Source organism: Geotrypetes seraphini, chromosome 12, assembly GCF_902459505.1.
Source record: "Geotrypetes seraphini chromosome 12, aGeoSer1.1, whole genome shotgun sequence".
In the NCBI taxonomy this organism is placed as follows: domain Eukaryota; kingdom Metazoa; phylum Chordata; class Amphibia; order Gymnophiona; family Dermophiidae; genus Geotrypetes; species Geotrypetes seraphini.
Window position 1 is genome coordinate 41,602,285 of NC_047095.1, and position 24,898 is coordinate 41,627,182.

Genomic DNA, 24,898 nt, shown 5'->3' on the forward strand with positions numbered 1-24,898 from the left:
AAATATGGCAAGCAGATTACAAAAATATACTAATGATCACACAAAAAATATATATATGGTAACATTAAAAATATTTATCAAATAACACTACAAAATCTATATCGTTATACTGAAGATATTTCTTGAGAAGATGTCGCAAAACAACAACTATATTAGGTTAATTACCAAGTGTCCCAGACTTAACCACCCCTTAGCCCACTGACTAGCCCCTTGAATTGAACAAGGTATCACATTCTCAACTTTCTTCAGCTAAGGCAGTGTCTGGAGGTGATGAAACAATTCCTCTTCAGGCTACAAGCTTTCTAGCGAGCCCTGGTTCTGATATAAGTATAGTGCACATCCTGGTACTGCTCCGGTAATTGGATTTTCAGTTTGGGAACAGCCTGTGAATATTAAACTGCATAATTCTTCCTTGTGCTGATCATAATATGTAAGGCAGTCCTTAACTTCAAAGATATGTGCATGCCAACCAGGGAATCTTCTTTTTTCATTTTTTTTTTCCTTCCTTCCTTCTACTCCATACCAAACCAAACTGTCTTTAGGCTGGTCCAGAATTTCTCCATTCATACCCAGGTGACAACATGGGCCAATCGGGACTTGTCCAGCAGGTTATGAGGCTGAATAGGCTTCTAGATGCACCCTCTTTATTAAGGCTGATACAGAATGTCTCAACAAGATGATAAGAAAACAGGACAGACTTCATTGCAATGCCTGTGAAACTCGCTCTTACATACTTTTTCAGACTAGTCTGGCCCAGTAGAAGAGGCTGATCTTACATGCATTTGCCTAAACACAGAAGATTGGGCAGAACTTCTTAATTTTCGCCCAAGAACTTTTGTCTTTGGAATGGGTTTCTTCTTAAAATTTCCTACTGAAGGCGCTATGTCAAATTTAAGGAGCAAGATTATTTTAAAAATCCAACATTTATATATGTAAATCTGCACTACTTGAAGATGACAAGGCTATGTGGTTTGGGCTGGGCATGGACAGAGATGGGTGGGACCAAAATCTCCATTCCTTCATTTCAGAGAGGGAATGTATGTTGATGCCTAAATATGTCAACTTCAAAATTTAATGCAGTTTCCAAACATTTAAAAATGCTCATTATGGCATTCCTGTCTTCTCCTTAATTCCGCATTGAATTATCCCTCTTAAAAATAAAAGGACACAGAGTGCAGCTTTTGTACTTAATTGGGAACATTTACATGTGGGTGTGTTAGGTGACATTGACTCGGGTTCAAGTCCTAGTGACTTGATGAGTTAAAGATCTAAAAAGAAGTCGCTTAGTTCCTTCAATCTTCCCAAATATGTCCTTCTCCAGTGATTTCTCTCTTTTTAACAGTGTGACCAAAATAAGATATTTGTAACTTCATCATGTGGGCTTCGAGCGACATATGCAATCTGATCTCTTCCAAAATTGATTTGTTAGTTCTCCTGGCAGTCCACGGCATGCATAAGATCCTTTTCCAGCACCAGAGTACAAATCAGTTAATCCTCTTACTGTCATGCCTCTGTAATGTCCAGCTTTCACCTCCATAATTGACCACTGTGAAAATGAGTGCATGGGCCAGTCTGATCTTCATTTTATTTGTTATTTCCTTGCCTTTATCTTATCAAGAGCCTTCGGTATAAAGCAACCGATTGCTATTCTGCAGAGTATTTCTTCACTGCTAGTTGCTTGCTTGTTTGCCAAAGATCCCATAAGGTTATAAACAAGAAAAACAATTTATTATTTCTGTAACACTGCCAAGCGCACACAGCGCTGAACATTGTACATGCAAGAGACGGTCTCTGCTCAGAAGAGCTTACAATCTAATTACGAAAGACACACAGAGGGGGCTAAAAGGTGGTAGGGGGCTATTAAGGGAATGACAGACAGACGTGTTGGTTGGGTCGGTGTTTAAATGCAGCTTCAAATAAGTAAGCTTTTAGTCTGGCTTTGAATACCGCCAGAGACAGAGCCTGATGTAGCGAGCCAGGCAGGTTATTCCAAGCATGTGGCGCAGCAAGGTAGAAGAGACAGAGATGGGAGTTGGCAGTACGGGGGAGAAGGGTACAGAGAGGAGGGACTTGTCTGAAGAGTGGAGTTCTCGGAGGGAAGTATAGGGGGGTAACGAGAGGAGAGATACTGAGAAGCCGCAGAGTGAGTACACCTGAATGTCAGTAAGAGGAGTTTGAATTGTATGCGGAGCCAGTGAAGCGACCTGAGGAGTAAAGTGGATATACTGACCCTGGTAGACTACAAGGCGTGCAGCAGCATTCTGAACAGATTGAAGTGGAGAGATATGGCATATCAGTAGAGCGGTGAGAAGGACATTGCAGTAATCCAGATATATAATTCTATTGTCACATGATCAAACTTCTTCAGCCCGAAAATCAGTTTGACCGCTGCATTTTGCACTAGTTGTAATCGTCGCATATTCTTTTGGGAAACTGCCAAATAGGCGATATTACAGTAATCAAGTTGACTCAGTACAAGGGATTGTAGCAGAATTATAAATGCTGACATATCAAAATATGCTCTAATGGACCGAAGCTTCCAGAGAGTGAAAAAACCCTTTCTGATTAAGGAGTCTACCTGGTCGCTCATGGTTAGGCTCTGGTCTAGTGTTACACTCAATACCTTCATAGTAGACTGAATAGGATAACTAAGCTTATTGATGCATAATGGTGTTTTGGTGTCAAGTGGGTGTGGCAAAGCTATGAAAAATTTTGTTTTTTCTGAATTAAGTTTCAGTCTGAATTCAGTCATCCATTGCTCCATCAAATTTAGTAATTCTGTTGCCTTGGGAGTAACTTCCAAGAGAGAGTTAGCAAATGGTATGATGATCGTAAAGTCATCTGCGTAACTAAATAATTTTATCCCTAGCTGGGTCAGTTGCGCACCTAGTGAGGACATGTAGACATTGAAAAGCAAAGGGGATAGTGGTGACCCCTGTGGTACGCCAGATGGATCGATCCAGGTATCGGAGAAATCGTAATTGAAACGTATATGATAAGTACGGGACATAAGGAAACCTTGAAACCAGTCTAACACCTCTTCTCTGATACCAATTACATCTAAGCATTGTAGCAGTTTCCCATGGTCCACTAAGTCAAAGGCTGATTTCATATCACATTGCATGATCAGGGCATTAAGGCCCTTACTGAACAAGAGACGCAGGAGTTAGTTAGCCTACTCGTATCTCTCCTGGTCTCAATATCAACCCCATCCTGACCTGGACCTATGAATTCTGATTTCTACATTCTATCTACAATAGACCTTCAAATCTTTTGGAAATCCATATCTACTTTTAATCATTGTCAAGGAAGACAGTTTTCAAATTGCCAGTTTAATCATGTAAATCATTATTTACATACATAAATGCTTAGAAAATTTAAGAAGGTAAATGAAACTCGGATGTACTTCATGATTGTTTATTGGAAATGCAACTAACACACTATACAGTATATTTCATTGTTCTATAAAAATGATCTCTGGCTTTTCATCTCAAAAATGAGAGTATAAGAAAGCCATATTTCTACATTGTTTTACGTCAAGCTACAATATATCAGTATCCACCATGGCCATAATCCCTATTTATTTCATAGCTCTGTGTGTCAAGGCTCTGGATAAATGTGAAATGAGATGGTAGAGTGTTCAGTCTTAAAAGCTCTCAAAATAGTGCAGTAATCTAATTATGATTTAGCAGAGAAAAAAAATCCTTAGACCCAGATGCTTTGGGTTTTTAAAGCTGATCTACTATATAGGTCTTGGAAGCTTAAGCAGAAAAAGAAGAGAAAAAGTAATGCCGTAAAGATTTCTCGCTTGCCTTTTCTTATTGAAAATATGTTAAAACCTTTTTAAAGGATTCTTTCAGGTTATCATAAAATATATTTTAATTGGATGCATAGGAGGTATTATTTTAAATATTGAAATAAGGGTGATCAAACAAGTTATGAGTGATACCTAGTAACTCACTACATCTGGGACTGCCTTTCAATAACTATTTATTTAAGTATTTATATACCACTTACAGCCTAAGTGGTTTACGTTCAGGCTCAAGCATTTTTCCCTGTCTGTCCCAGTGGACTTGCACTTTATCTAATGTAGCTGAGGCAATGGGGAATTAAATGACTTACCCTGGGTCACAGGGAGCAGTGTGGGATTTGAACCCACAACCTCAGGGTGCTGAGGCTGTAATTCTAACCACCGCGCCATGTATTACACTCCTCCCTCTGTATTTGCTGGGGTTAGGGATGGAGCCGGCCCGCGAATAAGGAAAATTTGCAAATAACTTTTGAGCCAACTCTGACCCACCCTCGGACCTTACCTGGTGGTCTAGCGGTGATTTAGGGCAGGAGCAATCTTTCTACACTCCTGCCCCGTGCAGAGCCATGCTGTGCACCCGTGCTTTGAGTTCCTGTGGTCTCAGAGACTACAGTGGGAGTTTCTAGGGAGCCAGAGTGAGACTTGGAAGGCAGTGGTAATGTGGTCATATTTTTTCAACGAGTATATGAGTCTGAGGGCTGTATTTTGCACTGTTTGTAATTGTTTTATCATGTTTGCAGGACATGACAGGTATAGGATGTTACAGTAGTCTAGGAGTCCTAGAACTAGGGACTGGCCCAGGAGTCTGAATTGTTTTTTGTCAAAGTATTTTCGGATTTGTCTTAAGTTGCGCATGACTGCGATAGCTTTCTGGACTGTTTTGTTGATTTGGATTTGCATGGTGCAGCCTTTGTCTATCACTATTTCCAGCAGTTTTAGATTGAGTAGTAAGGGGTATGTGATAGAATTTATTTCCAGGTCTATTATGAACATGATCATCAAAATTACTACATCACAACTCACATTGGTCTGCATAAATAAGTAATAATTACAGTCTTTATTTATTTAACCCCCCCCCCTTTTTTTTTAAAAGTATAGCGCAGTTTTTTGCGCCAGCAGCGGTGGTAACAGCTCCGTTGCTCATAGAATTCCTATGAATGTAGGAGTTGTTACCGCCGTGGCCAGTGCTACTCTTTTGTATAAAGGAGGATTAGTCGGTCAGTTAGTTAGTAGTTAATTAGTCCACTTAATATACCACAACAGGCCTTGCTAAGGCTTCTAAGCAATTTACAGATGTAAAAAAAGGGTTAAAAAGTTAGGAGAAAAGGGAGAAAACCAGAGAGGAAATGAAGGGTGAAAGAAAGGAGACTTTAATTGTTGGTGAGGCTGAAGGTCTCAATGAACAGGTGAATTTTGAGCTGTTGATTCCTGTTGTGAGAGGGGAGATTTTTCCTTAATCTGCAATCTGGTCAGAACTTGAAGGGTCCTTGTGGAATATAAGGATATTTGCAATGTAATGTAATTCCACAGTTTGGGGCCGAGGTACCTAAATAGAGTTTCATGTGAAATTTACCCCCTGTTTTAATAAGGTGCGTTATGCGTTTTAGCACACATGTAGTGCACGCTAAATATACACGCACGCTAACCGCTAAAACGTCCATAGACTAACCTGCATGTGTTAGCGTTTAATCTGTGGTTAGCGCATGCTAATATTTATCCCGTGCTAAAACGCATAGCGCACCTTAATAAAAGGAGCCCTAAATGTATGGTTGGTAGGAATGGAAGTGAAAGGAGGCTAATGTCCACTGAATGGAGACAGTGGAGGGGAGTGGAGGGAATAAGTAGGTTGTAGAGTTAAGAGGGAGCTGTGGGGGAATGACATTTGAAAAATATTGTGAGAATTTTGTATTTGACTCGATCAGTAGCCAGAAGCCACACGTATGTTTTTTTAATCCCGAATCCAGAGTTGAGCAAGTAATATATTTCTAAGTTACATCTTATGATTTATTGTCTATTATAATTGAATATGCCATCTTTCCTGATGAGGTAACAAAGCAGCGAATAATAGACAATCAAAATCTGAGAGGAAAGAATGCCAATTGTCAAATAAAAAGAAATGAATTGAATGAATACCGCGGTTAGGCTTATTTTTGGTTTGAAGAAATATGACCATCTAACTCCCTTTTATCGGGAACTGCATTGGCTACTGGTTGAGGCACATATTATTTTTAAGTTGGGTTCTGTCTATTATAAAGTCTTGTTGGGTCAGTCTCCAGCTTATTTGATTAATTCATTTTTCTTTTGCTACTCAAAAACATTCACGTAAAGCTCATGCTTGTTTTGATTTTCCATCGGTGAAGGGTTGTAAGTTCAAAAGATTTCATGAACGCATTGTGGCCAGGCCAGTCTCTGAGTATGTGGGAAAGCCCGGCTCAGACCACAAGTAAGAATTTTGTTGCGCCTTTTTTGTGGTCAGATGAAGGAAAACACAGATACTGGATTTCTGGAAAACTTTACCAGATTTATTAGTGTCCAAAAGAAAACATTCTCACTTAGTGCCTATGGCTCTCGTATCTTGTTCATGCCATTTCCAGAGTCCCATGGGCTTTAACTTTGGAATGGGATGATTCTTTATTTACAAAAACAAAAATCCCAAAATACTTTCACACAGTAACTCAGTGACTTTACTGTCCCATATCCCCCTGTTGGGGCTTGTTGGCTTCTCTGAGCCTCAGCTCCTGGAATCACAGCTGAGCACGGCCAGTGTCAGCTCTCTCCTGGTTACACCTCCTCTCAGCCAGAGCAGAATCAAAATTAACTTTGTTTTTTCTTTCTCCCTTTATCATGCTGTCATCCCTGGAGAACATACACAGCCCTACCTGACAGGCTGTGTGGGGCAAGCCTCCCTTAGTTTAAGGTCTTCAGACCCTCCCAATTATGCCCCTTTATCTTCCTTATCTCCTGCTTCCAGGGAGTCTTACCAACGTGGTATTTACACAAGCATTTCCCTTAATTTGGCCAAGCTGCCTTAGCACAGCTCCCAGCCATTCTCTAGCTCAGGTTTAAACCAACGGCTGGCTTTCTTTATAGGATAGGACACAATCCTCATACATCCTCCTAGGTCCATGTCCTCGTCACACACACTTTCCCTGGGGTCACTACACATTTCCCAATCAGACTCTAGGTAACCCGGGTTTTCCATTGCCACATTCATTCCAGGCTTTACCTCCCATCCCCCTCTTTGCATGCCTGCCAGCTCCCCTGCAGCATTTCCATTAGGGTAAACTCCCCTCCTTTCCCTCTGAGGTAGGATAGCCAAATCACTGTACCTCCCAGGAATTACACTGCCTCTCCTTGTGGGCTGGCTTCTTGAAACGCGTCCTTGCTGGGGATTAGGCAAAGTGTTGGAGCCAAGCTTTCCGTGGAATGTTTGACTCCCCCAATCAGAGCCACCTGAGCTTCTCCCCTGCTGTCTCTGCTTGTTTTCCATTTGAGGCTTCCCAGCCTGCAAACTACGGGGTCTGACTCCACCCCTCTCCAAATTGGTCTCAGTTTTCTCCCTCCCCTGGGGAAAGGAGTGATAGGGGATATTATCTGCTTTCAATGCCCTCCCTGCCTGAATTCGGGATTGGGACACAAGCTGCCTTTTTCCTTTCTTTCTCCCTGTGCTGGCTTAAGGCTGTCAGCAGGGAATTCCTGCTTTATTCTTGTGCCTGCAGGTCTGTGGGTTTCACTATGGGCTGGTCTAGCCGTCCTCTGGACTGTGACAGGAGCTGCCCTGTCACAGCATGCTTTCATATCACGCTGCCAGTTGGGACAAATAATTCAAACAATTATCTCTTATGTCTTTCTCATATCTAGAATTTAGAAAACATTTGAAAACTTACTTATTTTCTAGATTTCTGGGTAATTAAATTCCATGATGATTGCTCGGTTGTAAGTAGATGTAATCTTTTGTAAACCGCATAGATCTGCATGGTTATAAGGTCTAGAAGTTGATTTTTATGTTATGTTATGTTAGAAACTAGTATTTTAGCCCGTTACATTAACGGGTGCTAGCTGTCTGTCTTTCTTCCCACCACTTCCCTGTGCAGCAGCCACAGCAGCATTCTCTCCCCCTCCAGGTCCCTGTGCAGCAGCATTTTCCCCCACCCTACTTCCCTGTACAGCAGCATTTCGATTCCCCCCCCCCCCCACTTCCCTGTGCAGCAGCCACAGCAGCAGCATTCCCTCCCCCCACACCACTTCCCTGTGCAGCAGTAGCATTTCCCTTACCCCCCCCTTCCCTTCCCGCGGTCCCGACAAATCTGCCGATTCCATCAGAAACACGGCAGAGCAATTCAGGGCAGTAGAAGGCCCTGAAGCAGCGTGTGTAGAGTGCTGCACATGCTGCTGGAGTTGGGACCGTGAAGAATGTAGCGGCTGGAGTGGTTTTTCGACGCTTCCCTTCTCACGAGGTGTCGCCGCGGCTCCTCTCAATCCCCGCCAGCGTCGGAAGCCTTCTCCGATGCTGGTGCAGCTGGTGAGAGGAGCCGAATATTGTGGAGAGTCCAGCGCTGGCAGCCAGTCCTGTCGGCAGTGTAGGTAGGTGCTGGAAAGAAGGATGGGGACCCTAGTGCGGCTAGGGTTTTTTTTATATAGATAGCAAAAAAATGGAGGAACTGGAAAAGGAATCCACAAAAACAAAACAAAACAATATTTCCAGTTTGAATATACACTGGTGGAAAATGCTCAATACCTTAACCCCTCATGAGCACTTAACTGCAAACTAACTTCAAGCCATTATAACTAAATAGGGGAAAACGCCTCAGATACTGCAAAGCAAACGTTGCTTTGAGACTAAGAAAAGGAGCTTAAGTAATTCGTTAGTTCCCTTTCAGCTTTCTATCACTGGCAAAAAAAACCCCTAGGTTATGCTTGAAAGAACAATACAAAAACAAGGAGCAGCACTTGTCTTTCACTGCTACTTTCTCTTTTGAGTCAATAAAAGCCGACGGTGGCCAGCATTTCATGATCTGCTGATCACTTCTTAAGGGCTCTGAAGTGTTGTCAACACATAAGGCTCCTTTTACTAAGCTGCGATAGCGGTTTTAGCGCACGCTGAGCGCGCTGAATTGTCCCGCGCGCTATACCTTAACGCCAGCATTGAGCTGGCGTTAGCTCTAGCCGTGTAGCGTGGGTTTAGAGCGTGCTAAAATCCTGTGTGCGCTAAAAACGCTATCTTAGTAAAAGGAGCCCATAGAGCCTGTGCCATTATCAGCCATCACCTTCAAAAGTGGTGCCAGTTGCGTGTCAATCACGCTACACCATCTTTCGGACAATCACGGCTATGTGAAACATAGGCACCGGAAATGTAGGCAAGAGTTTTAAAAAAGGTCTATTTTTCACAAGAATCGTACCTAAGAAGGTGCCTAATGGCGCCTAAGGCCACTTTCGGCACTCACCACGCCTACGGTGGCCTTAAGTGCCACATATGGTTGCTTCCATTTTTTTAACAACTTTTTAACAGGTTTTAAATCAGCACAGTCAATTATTGCGCCAATTGAACCAACTATTGCGCCCATTGAACCAATTAAACCAATACAGTTAGTCAGCGGTAGAGTTTATAAAATTTGATCCAAAGGGCTGAATTCTCTAAGTGGTGCTGCTCTCAGCAGATGCCTTCAGAAGCGGTTATGACTGTATGTCATTCATGCAATTCAAATTCTTTCTCAAACTATTAGAGAGATGTACCCATGAGTTTATAATTATTTAAAATATTAAAAACAATTTAAAAATATAAAAATATTTAAAGTGAATTGAACAAAATCTCAGGTTTTTTGGCCGATGATTGGAGCAAGGAGCAGCTACGCTGATGTTTCAGTCTATGATAGGACTGTGCGTAGGCTCCTATTCTGAGGCCTTTTCCTGAGCAGCTAGAATTAGAAGAGAGTATATTCTGGATGCATCTTCTCTGAAAGTGGTATTTGTTATTATTTTGGTATAGTGATTCATGCAATGGCACCATTTGGAGAATCGCGATTATGTGAAAGGCAGGCACTGGTCATGTAGGCCAGGGTTTTAAAGGTCTAAATTTCCAAACCTATCTTTCATGAGAATTCTGACCACGTTTCGGAAAAGTCTATTTGAAAAGAACTTATATTAAATTTAATATTGTCAAGTTTCCATACAAAGACACTGAAAGACAAGCACTTAAACTGAAAGATAAGCACTTAAACTGAGTTCTATACTTGACTGGCAATCAATGCAACTTATCCAACATCTAATATCATGCAAGATACAGAAAATATACATTATAAAATGTACAGTGCTATTATTTCAAAAACTTCCTATTCGCTGGGCAAGTTTAAAATAATGGATGAAAAACAATAATCACTGAATTTTTTATTGTCCAAATAACTGTAATTTTTGAAAGTTCTCAATTGAGTGCCAATGTTTCTTTCCTGGTATCATTCTCTCTATTGTCCTTTCTCTTTCATCAGTCTTTCCCATGTCCTCTAATCCAGTGTTTTCAACCTTTTTACACCTATGGACCGGCAGAAATAAAAGAATTATTCTGTGGACCGGCATCGGTCTGTGGACCGGCGGTTGAAGAACACTGGGCTAAGTCATGGGCCAGACCCCGCCCATCTCTACCCAATCTCCACCCCAGACGCCACCCCCATAATAGTACTAATTGCACCTTGAACGTCCTGCACCTCATCTGGAAGCCTTCCCTCTGACGTTGCAATGTCAGAGAGAAGGCTTCCGGTTCAGGCGCAGGATGCCCGTAGGAGCCACTGCCCGTGGCTTTGTGCACTGAATCAGTTAGGAAGAGGGAGCTGGCTCGAAGATAACGCCACATCGATCGCACCGTGGACCGGCAATTGAAAAACACTGTTTTGGGCCTGATGCATGTGCTGGCCCTGTGGACCGGCAGGAAATTTCTGTGGACCGGCACTGGTCCATGGACCGGTGGTTGAAGAACACTGCTCTAATCTACAATTCCTACAGGTCTTCCATTCTACCAGCCCCGCCACTAACCTTTAAAGTATCTGATTATCTAAGCCAGGGGTAGGCAATGCCAGTCCTCGAGAGCCACAGGCAGGTCAGGTTTCAAGATATCCACAATAAATATGCATGAGATTGATTTGCATCACAAGGAGGCAGTGCATGCTAACCCATCTCGTACATATTCATTATGGATACCCTGAACGCCTGACCTGCCTGTGGCTCTCGAGGATCGGAATTGCCTATCCCTGATTTAAACTATTGAAATTGGATCCCCACCAAAACACTGAATACATAAGCTAAGGGAAGTGTGAACTTGAAGGCCTTGGTGAGTATGCACCAAATACAGCAAACACAGCATGGGAGAGAACCCACTGTGATATTTAGCTTACACACTCTAAAGCTCAGGGGAGATATGATTGAAGTCTTCCAAATCCTGAGTGGAGTAGAACGGGTACAAGTGGATTGATTTTTCACTCTGCCAAAAATTATATAGACTAGGGGACACTCGATGAAGTTACAGGGACATACTTTTAAAACCAATAAGAAGAAATATTTTTTTTTCACTCAGAGAATAGTTAAGCTCTGGAACACATTGCCAGAGGTTGTGGTAAGAGCGGATAGCGTAGCTGATTTTAAGAAAGGTTTGGACAATTTCTGGAGGAAAAGTCCATAGTCAGTTATTGAGAAAGATATGGGGGAAGCCACTGCTTGCCCTGGATTGGTAGCTACTCCTTGGGTTTTGGCCAGGTACCAGTGACCTGGATTGGCCACCATGAGAACGGGCTACTGGGCTTGATGGACTTTTGGTCTGACTCAGTAAGGCTATTCTTATGTTCTTAATATGTTGTTCCTTTAGGAACTGCTGTTTGCAAATCATTGTTCAAAGGAGAATTTTGGTCACTACGAAGTTGTTTGACTCATTTACTTCTGTCTTTTTTTACTGTTGCGATCAAGAGCTACAGTAGTTCTGATTGACAGCAATGGTGCAAGTTCTCCTCTTGGTTTATTTTTATTATTTATTTTTTATGATTGCTGTATATATGACTGTACGTACGTTTGCTTTGTATGCTCTCTGCTACTCATGCATTCCGCTTTGTCAGACTTAACCTTCGATATTTTAATGGATAACTGCAATGACATTCTATTGTCCATACAATATTGTTGATTGATTGATTACACACTTTAGAAGCTTAATGCAATTTCCATTCATTCATTAACGGCAGAAAGACACACATCACAATTGTAATTAGGCCTAAATAATTCTGCAGCTTTTTTTTTTTTTCATTTTATTACATTACAGTATACTGAAATTGGAAGAAAAAAAAACACATTATTTTCAGCATTACATTAACATTTGGAACTGCTACAGATAAATTTTATCGTGGGTCATGGCTCATGACCAATGACCCGTTGACCCATTATCGGCTCTGATTGGGATGATAATGAAGAGATCTAGCCACCTCCTAAACCTTCCTAAATTTCGGCACACCTAAATTTATGTGCCTAAAAAGGGGGCAGGAGAAGTAAGGGCCCCTTTGATCAAGCTGTGCTAGTGGTTTTTAGCGTGAGCTCGCACGGTAAATGCTCCAACGCTCATAGACTTTCTATGAGCAACAGAGCTTTTACCTCGTCGGCTTGTGCTAAAGATCTCTAGCACAGGTTGATAAAAAAGGGGGGGAAGGGGGGGGAAGTTAGGTGCCTAGTACTGATTGAATGCCTCTCCCTGGCCTTTCTACCTTAGATCCATAGACTTCTGGTGATTTCACATAGGGCTCCTTTTACTAAGCTGCACTAGCGGTTTTAGTGTGCGCTGCATTGCCGCACGTGCTAGATGCTAACGCCACCATTGAGCTGGTGTTAGTTTTTACGCATAGCGCGGGGGGGGGGGGCAGCGTGCGCTAAAAATGCCAGCGCACCTTAATAAAAGAAGCCCATAGTGTGGGTGGAGTGGACATGGTAGAATTTGAGGCATGAGACTGTGTAAGAAACTGCCCTGGAGTACTAAAGAATGGAGGTGAGGAAAAGCCTGGTGGCAGAGCTTCTGCCCCTTGCATCCGGAGGTCGTGGGGTCAAATCTCAGGGCTGCTCCTTGTGACCTTGGGCAAGTCATTTGATCATCCATTGTCCTGGGTACAAAATAAGTAGCTGTATGAATGTAAAGTGCTCTGAGTGTGGTTGTGTGACTACAAAAAGACAGTATAATAGAGGAGCATTAGGGAAAAAAAAAACAAAAAACCCACCTGTTATACATTTCCATCAACCAAAATGCTCAGTCTTCTTTAGAGAGACCTGCACGTTCTTCATTGAGAGGAAGTATGAAGGAATTTCAATTAACAACGACCTTTAAGACTTCTGCTTGTTTTGCTTCCGCAGACGGCAAAGCTGAGAATAAATTAGTTTCTTCAATATACCTTGTTCTTGTTGTTTTTTTTTTTAAATCCACGTTATTACTTTCATACAGCTAGCAGTAACCTATGCTGTTCCATTCAGCTTGCAATTCTGTAGCAATCTTGAGTGCTGTGTTCAACCCCCCAAGGTATTCTGTAGAGATGGGGCTGAAGCGTTGTGCAGTGGATGTGCTACTTTATTGCGGCTGTTCGTATTCATTTAGAAAGACCGGTCCTTAATCTGGAACAGAACATTTCCAACCCTGAATTTAAAATAGTAGGGTGTTGTAACCTCAACCTTGGCAGCCCTTCCTAAATGGTTGCATAGGGCAATAAACATCCTGGCTGATATATATGTTATGGATAAAGTGAAGCTTTTGCATAATGTGAGGTGTCCAGTAGCTCATTTTTCCATAACATATACAGGGTGCCCACAAAAACACTCCTCAATTTTAAATGGTTACAAAACCAAAATTTATTTGGAATATTCTTTCACCTTTGAGGCTACAGTTTCATCGACTCATACACTCAATGTGCACCCCACCTATTACTTGGCAAACACCGTTGCGTTAAACGAGCTCGGACCAGAATTTCCTAAGCTTATCCGGCGTGATCGTGTTCCTGCAGATCATCCATAGCTGCGGGTAGTGGAGGTACGAACCCCCCACCCCCCCCAAGGAAAAAGTCACAAACAGCAATGCCCGGTGATCTCGGGGGCCACTTGAGGAACACCTCGTCATTTTCTCGCGTTGCATTGTCTGAAGGTTGTAAATTCTGCACCAATTGCATCTTGTAAGGGTGACATTGCAAGCAATTGTGTAAGATCTTGCAAACTTTGCTTTTTGGAACTTGTATTTGCTGTCATCTTATTTATACACATTTTCCAATAAGTTTTGATTTTGTAGCCATTTAAAATCAAGGAGTGTTTTTGAGGGCACCCTGTGTACTGTAGAAATCAGAGACCTGATATTCAGCTGGCAGTGGTCAACATTTTGCTGACCACTGCCAGCGTTAAACGTGGAATTTCAATGCTAACACTTATGGCTAAGTGTGATCACAAAAAGATAGGATTGGCTTTTAAGTGGTCCACCTGGATGGTTAAGTGCTGAATATTAGCCTTTTTAACTGTGACCCCAGGAAAGCCCCCAAGGGAGTCAGCTTGGGCAAGGGGATTTGATATATTTCCTTTCTGTGGTTCTATTTACAATTATTGTATGCAAGCATTAGGGGGCTCACAATCTAGGTATTGAACCTGAGGTAACAGAGGGTTAAGTGATCTGTCCAGAATGACAAGGAGCTACAGTGAGAATCAAACCCAGTTCCTCAAATTCTATGTCCATTGCACCAACCACTAGGCTACATAGCTATCTAATTTCAGTGGCACTGTTTCAAGTTTTCAAGTTTATTTCCTCTACGTTTCCTTCCATGCTCCTGCCTTTTGATATACAGTGCTCCCCCGCAAATTCACGGTCGGCGGTTCCCGGTCCTGGTCATTCGCGGTATTTTCCGACTGCGAATGACCGGGCAGGAGAGGGCACCCGGAGCACTGGCGAGTGAAGGAAATTGCTCGCTGTGTGCTCCGACCGCCTCTTCCTGTACTGAAGTCGTGCCTTACCAATCAGGAGCTACGTGTCAAAGCAGCTCCTGATTGGTGAGGCCTGACTTTAGCACAGGAAGAGGCGGTCGGAGCATACCGCGAGTGATTTCCTTCACTCGCCGGCGCCCCGGCTGCCCTCTCCTGTCTCCCCTGCCTAAAAACCGTATTCACAGTTTTTTTTGAAAATCGCGGGGGTTCCTGGAACGTACCCCCCCCCCCGCGAATTTTGGGGGAGTACTGTTTATAATTGTTACAGGCCTGTTTGTTTACTCCTACTTCATGCTCTTGATATAACTTCGCTGAATTCCTGCAGCCTCTCTTGTTGTATGGTGGCCTCTCTTGTGTTGCATGGCGACACCAGGAAATACTTCTTCACCGAGAGGGTGGTGGATCGATGAAATGGTCTTCCGATACAGGTGATTGAGGCCAGCAGTGTGCCTGATTTTAAAGTTAAATGGGATCGAACGGTGGGTTCTCTTCGCAAAGGGAGGTAGGGGAGGGTCATTGGTGTGGGCAGACTTGATGGGCCTTGGCCCTTATCTGCCGTCACTTTCTATGTTTCTATGTTTCAATGTCTTGAACTGAAAGGTATGACGGTATATAAATAAAGCTATTATTATTATTATTTATTTAAAATTTGCTATTCCACCTATACAAAGTTTCTAAGTGGAGTACAATTAAAATGGGTATTACATAGAACAGCATTTGCAAGACCAAATTTATTCAGACAGACATAGAACAACAGTAGGAGAGGGGTAAGAACGACAAAAAAAAAAAAAGGAAACAAACAAATAAGGTAATAACATGAAGTGAGGGATTTAGGGCTGCTTTTACTAAGGTGCGCTAGTGGGCTTAGGGCATGCTATAATGCCATGCGCGCTAAACACTAATGCCTCCATAGAGCTTGCGTTAGTATTTTTCATTTAGCGCGCACTAAAAACACCCTTAATCTGCTAGTAAATGATAAGAAAATATCTGGTCACCCTTAATAGAACGGTTATGTAGTGAAGGCATCTTTAAATAAAATTAGTGGTTAGCCCTGAACAGGAGGTTTAACTATCCAGGAGCTATATCAGGCCCATTAAGAGGTTTTGAGTATCAACCCCTCCCCCTCTCCCCCCACACACAGGTCCATCCCTTGAGAATGCTCCTGCCAAATGGACACAGGCACGACATGGTATTCATGCATTCAGCTTGCCCCTCCACACCTTTCAGGGAGAAAAGGTGGCAGGAGATGTAAGAGAGAAGCAAAACCGTGGTGCCGCTTACTCCACCTAGGAGGTAGTTTTACATCAGTGATGCGTTCTACTGTAGAAGAGCCCTATTTGCACAGAGGCAGAGTAATGAGGTCACCAGGTGTGCTATTCATTGTAGTTAATTGCAGGGTAGTTAAACGAAAATAGAATTCAGTTGTTAATAGGTAACACTGGAACATTGTGCATTGATCATATCTGGCCTATAATGGACAACATCAGAAAGTGTTAGTCCAAAGTTGCTCAAGTAACAACCAGGACCCCATATAAAGAGTTGCACATTGTTGGTTTTGTTTTGTTTTGTTTTTTTCAATTCAAAAAGTTTTATTAACTTTCAAATAAGAGAACAGTACATTAATAGAAACATATGCACACAATAAGGCTGATACTGATACAACCATAGCAAGGTATGTAACCAGTACAAGTTAGAAGAACGTAGATGGATGCAACACAATATATTGAAATGATAATTACATACAGTTTCAAGTATAGATCTAGGTCATATATATATACACTAAAGGACAGGTATTATATTAAACATTACAATACGAGTACAGCGGGGTTGGGGGTGTTGGGGAGGAGGGAGGGATGGGGGGGCTGAGATATATTTGATATCATTGATAATTTGGAAATTCTTAGTATCTAATATAATAAAGCCCTAACCGCGCATGTGCACTCCCACCTGCGTGCTCCCGTTTTCCGTGCGCTGTAGGGACCCACAGGTAGGAGTGCGCATGCGCGCAGCGGCACGGAGCCTGTTGGCCATGGTGGCTCTTGCGGTCTGAAGGATGTGAACTGGCCAGGGCGACGTCAGCGGGGGCCGGAACGGACTTTAATTCCTGCCTCCCAGGCTTCTCATCCTGCTCCGGCTGGGCCCGCATAAAAAAACCAAAAACCTCCAGAGCTCGCTTTGGGTCCGGCAAGGGCTGCGGGTCCTGAAACCTTCTGATTCAAGCAGCGTCTGCAGCACTCTACACACGCTGCTTCGGGCCCTTCTACTGCCCTGATTTCCTGGGCAGTAGAAGGCCCCGAAACAACAGTGTGTAGAGTGCTGCAGACGCTGCTGGAATCGGAAGGTTTGTCGGGACCGCGGGAAGGGAAGGGGGGGCGGTAAGGGACTCAGAGAGCCGGCCAGACTGCGGGAAGGGAAAGGGGGGGGTAGGGGAAACGCTGCTGCTGCACAGGGAAGTGGTGTGGGGGGAGGGAAATGGAGGGAGAGGGAATGCTGCTGTGACTGCTGCAAAGGGAAGTGGTGGGGGAGAAATGCTGCTGCATAGGAGGCAGGGAGAGAGACAGATAGATAGAAAGAAAAGAAGAAAGACACAAGGGCAGGGAGAGACACAGAAAGACAGACAGACAAAGGGGGCCAGGGAAAGAGACAGACAGCGGGAGGGAGAGAGAGACAGAAATAAAGACACACAGACATATATTCTAGCACCTGTTAATGTAACAGGCTAAAATACTAGGTTATTATAAAATAAGATATATAATGTATTAATGTATTGCTTTGTATGCAACTGTATAAGTTAGATGTTTTTTAATTGCATTATTTTTCATTAAATAAATTTTAAAAAAACAATAAGAGTACAGCGGTGAGCAAGTGAGGTGATGTGGTGATAGAGTGCCAGACTTCGCTGCATTTGCCTTTTCATATTTAGCCGTTAGGCATAATGTATTCCACCAGACATTATGATCTGTGCTAGATAAATCTTTCCAGTTATATAACACATTTTGTAAGGCAAGAGTGTACATTATGCGAAAGAGCTTGGCCCCATGGTATGATAAAGGCAGAGAGTCATCTATGTGACCAAAGAGGATATGGGAGTGATCAGCGGTAGTTGGAATGGATAGAATATTGGCTATGTCTTTACGAGTTTTATCCCAATAATCTTGTATGAGAGGGCAGAGAAACAGCATATGCTCCAGTGAACCCAAATGTGTCTTACAGGACCAACAAAAGGGGGAGGCGGCAACACTAGTCCATGTAGCTCTGTGCAATAAAAAGTACATAGACTGAAGCATCGAGGTTGATTTAATGGATTTAAAAAGGTGCAGCCAAATGCGTGTCCACAAGGTTGAGTTCGTAGATATATTACGTGCAGTACACCATTTGGCAGTGTCGGTGGTCAGATCCGTGTATTTTTTTTATTTTTTATTGAAGAAGTTTATACCAGGAAGATGCTGTATCTCTAGAGGAGGAAAATTTACCACTGTATACAGCCATGTCTGGTTGAGAGATTAATGAGGCAACATCTGGATATGCCTTCCTCAGGCAGTGCGTGAGCTGTAACCAGCAGAATTGTTGACTAATGGGAATGTGATACAGCAATGATTAATCAGCAAAACTCAACCAAGAATGGAGATGAGTAAGATGTTTTAAGGCCCGTATACCGCATTGAAGAGTTGCCCATTTTATTGATTTGAATTTATTAACCACCCTTTTCATGAAGATTCACCTAAAGCGGTTTGCAATACATTGAATAGCAATCAGGTACTCTTAAGTATTTTCCCTCCTATCGGTCTCTGCAGCCTCACAAACTAACTGTGGTACCTGGGGCAATGGAGAGCTAAGTGACTTGGCCAGAGCCACAAGGAGCATGCTGGGATCAAACTCAGAGCCTCAGTCTGGTAAGGCAGAAGCTCTTACCACGAGATCACACTTCCACTCCAAGTAGTCTTTTAAGGGGGCAAGTGCAATTGTGTTTCACGTGGCATAAATTCTGACCAGAGCAAACAAACCAAAACTGCAGACTTGTACACGGTGCAGGCAAATTTTATTTTGACAAATAAATCTTAACTAAAAACCTTTTACCAGACAGGGGACCCAACATGGTCCGTGTTTCGGACAACCTTCATCAGGGGTCCATGGTAATAAAGGTAAAAAGAAATATATCACAAAAAGAAGCCTGGAAAAATAGCGTTTGGTAGCACACCAGTGAATCTCTGAAATGCACTACAAGTTCGTCACTTGTGTGCTACCAAACGCTATTTTTCCAGGCTTCTTTTTGTGATATATTTCTTTTTACCTTTATTACCATGGACCCCTGATGAAGGTTGTCCGAAACACGGACCGTGTTGGGTCCCCCGTCTGGTAAAAGGTTTTTAGTTAAGATTTATTTGTCAAAATAAAATTTGCCTGCACCGTGTACAAGTCTGCAGTTTTGATTTGTTTGCTCTGGTCTGTTTTTTCACTGCAGACGAAGTTGGACCTTTGGTTCTTTTGTTGTTTTGTTGCTTTGCAATAAATTCTGACCAATCAGATCCTAGAGAACCTGGACGACCCTCCTTACTTAACCACAAACCCACCCAGACCATACCCTCTTGCCTTATGCAGTGTTATATACATCCTTAGCTTACCCAACCTCCATAATCTGATAATTTAATCTTTATATATTCTTTTCACATATTCCATAGGTATGCCGGTAAAGAATTTAAGTTCATTACGACCACAGCAGCATAGTAATATCAGAAGACTTTTGACTGAATGCTAGCTGTGTGAACTTATTACTATTCATTCAATATCACTTTCAAACATTTTAGTTGAGACTTAGATCTCTGTGATTGCTAGCCACGGCAATAAAATAAAAATAATTCGATAAGCAGCATGCGATTTTTGTATTCAGTAGAGTTTCAAGTTTCAGGTTTTATTTAAAATTTGATTGCTTAACCAAAATTCTAAACGATTAACATAATTAAAAAAATATTTACAATATTCAAGGGGACAAGTCAGGTATTTTACAGAAAAAGAAAGAAACAGTAAGTAACTTCATTTTGATAGTTGTGTTTTTTTTGTTTTTTAATTTACTTTCATTTTACATCCAAAGAAAATTCTTTGATTAAGAAAAATAACAATTCCAAAGAAGAAATAATAAAACATTAAATAATACATATACGGAACCATGATAATAGTCCACTATTGGGGAGAGAGGATCAAGCACTTATCAAGGGTAGTTGATTATACAAAGAAAAATTCATAACATAATACGGAGCATATCGGTTATATCTTTCTATACGGTCTGGCTGGTGACTTCAACGGGCATCTGAGGAGTAAAAGTTGGACTTGGATACTTAAAGTTGGACTTGGAAGCATGTTTACTAAAGTGTGATAAATTCTTGTACTTGCTTTAAATGCAATTGTTAACAAAGCAGGTGAGGTAATTTGTATGGTGGGGGGGGATGGCTAAACTCTGTCCATGCAGTTAACACACAGGACAGACATTTAAGGGCCAGATTCAAGAAATGACATGCAGAGTTAGACAATATATGCAAAAAAAAAAAGGGCAAGGTATTTCTAATTCAGTGACTCTGTACAAGTCTATATCTCCCTGTAAGTGTGATCAGAGGTACAAAACCTGAAGAGACCAAATGCAGGATCCAGCCCAACTAAGGATCTCTTTCATCTACCAATCACTGCACATTTTTAAATAACCATATTGTGCTTGTAATAGTATATAAGCTTCACATGATATAATCTTGAAACTTAGCTTGATGGTAGGTATCAGGTCCTTGATGTGTTTTGCTGTAAAAACGGCCTCAGAGAACCCTTAACTGATAATATAGCACAAAGGTCTCTGAAATACAAAAAAAAAAATTCCAATTAGTGTGTAGTCTTTATCACATTTCAACAAGTTTCAGTACAGCTATACAAAAAAAGATCACGGAGAGTACCTTACTCTTAAATCTTCAATGGCTTCAAAAATGCCAACCATCTATATAACCAACAGGAACTGATGTCACAAACACTCAGACTGGCAGGAAAAATGTCTGAAAAAATGTTAGGAAAAAAAATTAGTGCACTGAGGGACTTACATTGTATAGGGTGCCAGTCTGAGTGTCCGCCTAAGAAGTGGCTAAGAATCACACCCTAGCATCCTATACAGAATTATGTCTGTCTTAAAAAAAACAGACACCTTACTGGTGTCCATGTCACTGGCACCGGTTACAGAATCATGCCTGCCAGGTCGAGGGATACCCTTGCATTCAGCTGATCACGACAAGGGAATTTCCATTCAGCTGAGCCAACAGGCTTCCCCAAAGCTGTGGCTGATCGAAGGGGAAATATCCTGCAGCGATCAACTGAGCAGGCTACAGCATGGGATCTCCCAACAAGTACCTCTGAAATCAGCAGGATGGATGCCCACTCCATCTTGCTGTCACCCTATGTAGCCCCTGACACCCACCTCTGAAGTAGCCTTAGACCCCTCCCCTGTGCATCCCAGGATAAACTGGGAAGGGAAAGGCCCACCATTTTGAAGAGGCGGGCCTGCAGGCGGAGGGAGTAGGCATCCCTCTGGCCTGACATTCTTCAAGAAGGTACATGGGGTGGGGGGATCAGGGTAGGCTTAGGTATTTGGGGGGGGTGTTGAGGTTTGTGGATATCAGGGGCTTAAGGTTTGGAGGTATTGGGGATTCAAGGGTAGTGCCGGTGGTTCAGGGAGGGTGTTGGCAGGAGGGAGTGGGCATCCTTTCTGCCACTCTTCATTTGGGGAGGTTCAGGGAATCAAAGGGACCGGTAGTAGGAGGAAGTGAGCATCCCTTCTACTGGGCTACAATTGAGGGGTGTCGGGGGTTTGGAAGGTTCAGAGGCAAGAGGGAGTGAGCATCCATCCTGCCACAGCTGGCTCAGCTGATCGCAGAAGGGGTATTTTCCGCCCAATCACTGAGCCAGCAGGACTTTCTGAAGCGTGTGTTCAGCGGGGATTCCCTTGCCATGATCAGCTGATGGCAAGGGATCTCTCAGCAAAGATAGGCGGCTGAGCTGCCTATCTTAGCGATCAGGCTAAGGTCCGATTCTCAAACCAGCGTCTGTGACATGGGCACCGGTTCAAGAATTGGGGGGGGGGGAGGGGGTAGGCATCTGTCTGTTAGGGCAAACGTGATTATGTTTAGGACGCCGGTACACGGTTCTCAGTAACTTTATAGGTGGCCATTGAGACTATACAGAAACGGCCCCTCTTGCTGATTTTTGAAGCAGCATATATTCAATCTAGCCCTAAATGCTTAGCACACTTTAGTAAACAGACCCCTAAGGGTAAAATTCTCTATAAGCCAATGCCCAGTGTTAAAGTGTTGCATGTGATCATTAACATCTATGAATTCTATTTTTGTTTAATTGCCCTGCAATTAACTACAATGAATAGCACACCTGGTGTGGAGGAGTGAGAGGCACGTCCTATAGGCAGTCAGCCTGCACCGGCATCTCTCCTTCTCCCCAGCGTCTAGTAATGCACCTGAAATTTCAGGAGGCACACAGTTTGTCATAAACTGCTATAACCCATGCACGTAATGGTCTGATACATACCTGACCAGCCCACACCCCTCTGTCTATGCCTCCCTCGGAGAATTTGAGCAGGGAACATATAGAATGACGACTAAGAGCATAATGCCACTTAGCACCAATTAATACCAATAATACCCAATAATTGGTTGTTAAATCCAATTAGCAGCTAATTAATTCAACATGCAACTAACATTATTCTACAAGTTGCATTCATAAATTTGTGTGTAGTCAGAAATTTGGATGTGCAGCCTTCCAGAACTAGGGAGCGAATGTCTTCCAGATTAAAGATTTGCTTCTTGTAAGCATTTTAGAAAATTGTGATTTTCGTTTAATGATTCTCGCAGTTGGAGTAACATTCATGCAACGTGTTAAGATACGTCAACCTATGTTAATGGCAGTGCAAGAGCTTAAAAGCATCAACTGAATCAATAATATTCTTCCCATTCTATTCCACAGGTGTTATTTGGAAGATGGAGCCTCAAAGGGTGCGTGGCTGAATAGATCAAGTATTATTTTTGCTGGAGCTGATAAGTGGTCGGTAGATCCTCGAGTTGCAATTGCAGCAGCCAGCAGAAGGGAATATAGTTTGCAGATCAAAAACGTAGACATCACAGATGACGGGCCGTATACTTGCTCCGTACAGACGCAGCACAACCCAAGAACAATGCAAGTCCATCTAACAGTACAAGGTAAGCACTTCATATCTACAAGAATCATATAGCACTTCTATTGAAATAATTAGGCATATAGGACCAGATTCTATAAACAGCGCCTGAAGTTAGGTGCCTAGGTCGGCATGCTTAGCTGATGTAGGTGCCTATTTTTAAAAAATTTACTTAATCAGTATCATTAATTGAAAGCACCATTAGAAAACCCCCCCAAAATGATTTAAAAAAATGAACTAGCTCGTAGGTGCCTAACCTCTTTAGACATCTTCCACTTCAAGGCACCTACAAGCAAGTAGGCATGGTTAAGGGCAGATTCTGGGCATCATTTGACTTAGGCACTGGTTGGTACCTAACAGGTGTACTCATTTAGGCCAAGAAAATCCTGGCCTAACTGGCACGGTGCCTAAGGAGTCAATGCCCACTGGTGCCTAAGAATGCGTTGGCACCGCTAGGCACGTTTCTATACATGGAACCTACTGGGGGATTGGCAATTCTGCTCAACAGTCAGGCACCATATATAGAATTGTGGCCAAAGAGTATATTTTCAGAAAATTCAATCATGAACATATGTATCCCTCCTTTTATTAAGCCATGATAGAGGTTTCTACTGTGGCTCGGAACGCTAAATGCTCTGATGCTGCTCCGAGGCTCATAGGAATTCTATAAGTGTCGGAGCATTTAGCACTCCGGGCCACAGGCCTTAAATACTTACTACAGAGCTGAACTCTTCTGTGGAAATGCAAAAGTTCTGGGACAGTGACCGAACACGATACTCACATAGTGACTTTAGATGCAGAGATATTACAGTAAAGGTTCCAATGGTGGACAATTCACATAGAAACATAGAAACATAGAAAGGTGACGGCAGAAAAGGGCCACAGCCCATCAAGTCTGCCCACTCTACTGACCCACCCCATTAAGTCTGAGTGCTGATGACTTAGTTCCTTAGCTCGACCCTCGTAGGGATCCCACGTGGATATCCCATCTATTCTTAAAGTCGAGCACGTTGGCGGCCTTGACCACCTGCATCGGAAGTTTGTTCCAATGATCCACCACCCTTTCCGTGAAGAAGTACTTCCTGGCGTCACCACTAAATTTCCCTCCTCTGAGTTTAAGCGGGTGCCCCCTTGTGACCGAGGGTCCCATGGGAAAGAATATGTCATTTTCCATCTCGACACGACCTGTGACGTATTTAAATGTCTCAATCATGTCACCCCTTTCCCTGCGCTCCTCTAGAGTATAGAGCTGCAATTTGCCCAGTCTTTCTTCGTATGAGAGACCCTTGAGTCCGGAGACCATTCTAGTGGCCATACGCTGGACCGACTCGGCTCGAAGCACATCTTTACGGTAATGCGGCCTCCAGAATTGCACACAGTATTCCAGATGAGGTCTCACCAATGATCTGTAAAGTGGCATGATGACTTCAGGTTTGCGGCTGATGAAGCTTCTCTTGATACATCCCATCATTTGCCTTGCCTTGGATGAGGCCTTCTCTACTTGTTTGGCAGCCTTCATGTCTGCACTGATGATAACTCCCAAGTCCCGTTCTTCTGAAGTTCTAGCTAGTGCTTCTCCATTCAAGGTGTATGTTCTGCATGGATTTCTACTGCCAAGATGCATGACCTTACACTTCTTAGCGTTGAAGCCCAGCTGCCATGTCGAGGACCAGTTTTCTAACGTGATCAGATCTTGCGTCATACTATCCACGAGATTGCTTTCACTTACTATATTACACAGTTTGGCGTCGTCAGCGAACAGTGTTACTTTACCCTGAAGCCCCCGGGTCAAGTCCCCTATGAATATGTTGAAAAGGGATGGTCCCAGGACTGATCCCTGCGGCACTCCGCTAGTCACCTCCGATGTCTCAGAGAGGGTGCCGTTGACCACCACTCTCTGAAGTCTTCCACTC

General features: G+C 42.9%; 1 protein-coding gene across 3 annotated transcripts in view; it reads left to right on the forward strand.

Moving 5' to 3' along the window:
- The window catches only part of NEGR1 (neuronal growth regulator 1), a 658,067-nt gene that overhangs the window by 232,541 nt on the left and 400,628 nt on the right, over window positions 1–24,898 (forward strand). For all 3 annotated transcript variants that reach the window (XR_004536553.1, XM_033915302.1, XM_033915301.1), the window contains exon 2: window positions 22,778–23,010. Coding sequence is in view for 2 of the 3 variants with exons in the window: in XM_033915302.1 (XP_033771193.1) it covers window positions 22,778–23,010 (233 nt within the window). In the remaining variant the exon portion in view is untranslated. The remainder of the gene's footprint in view (window positions 1–22,777; window positions 23,011–24,898) is intronic.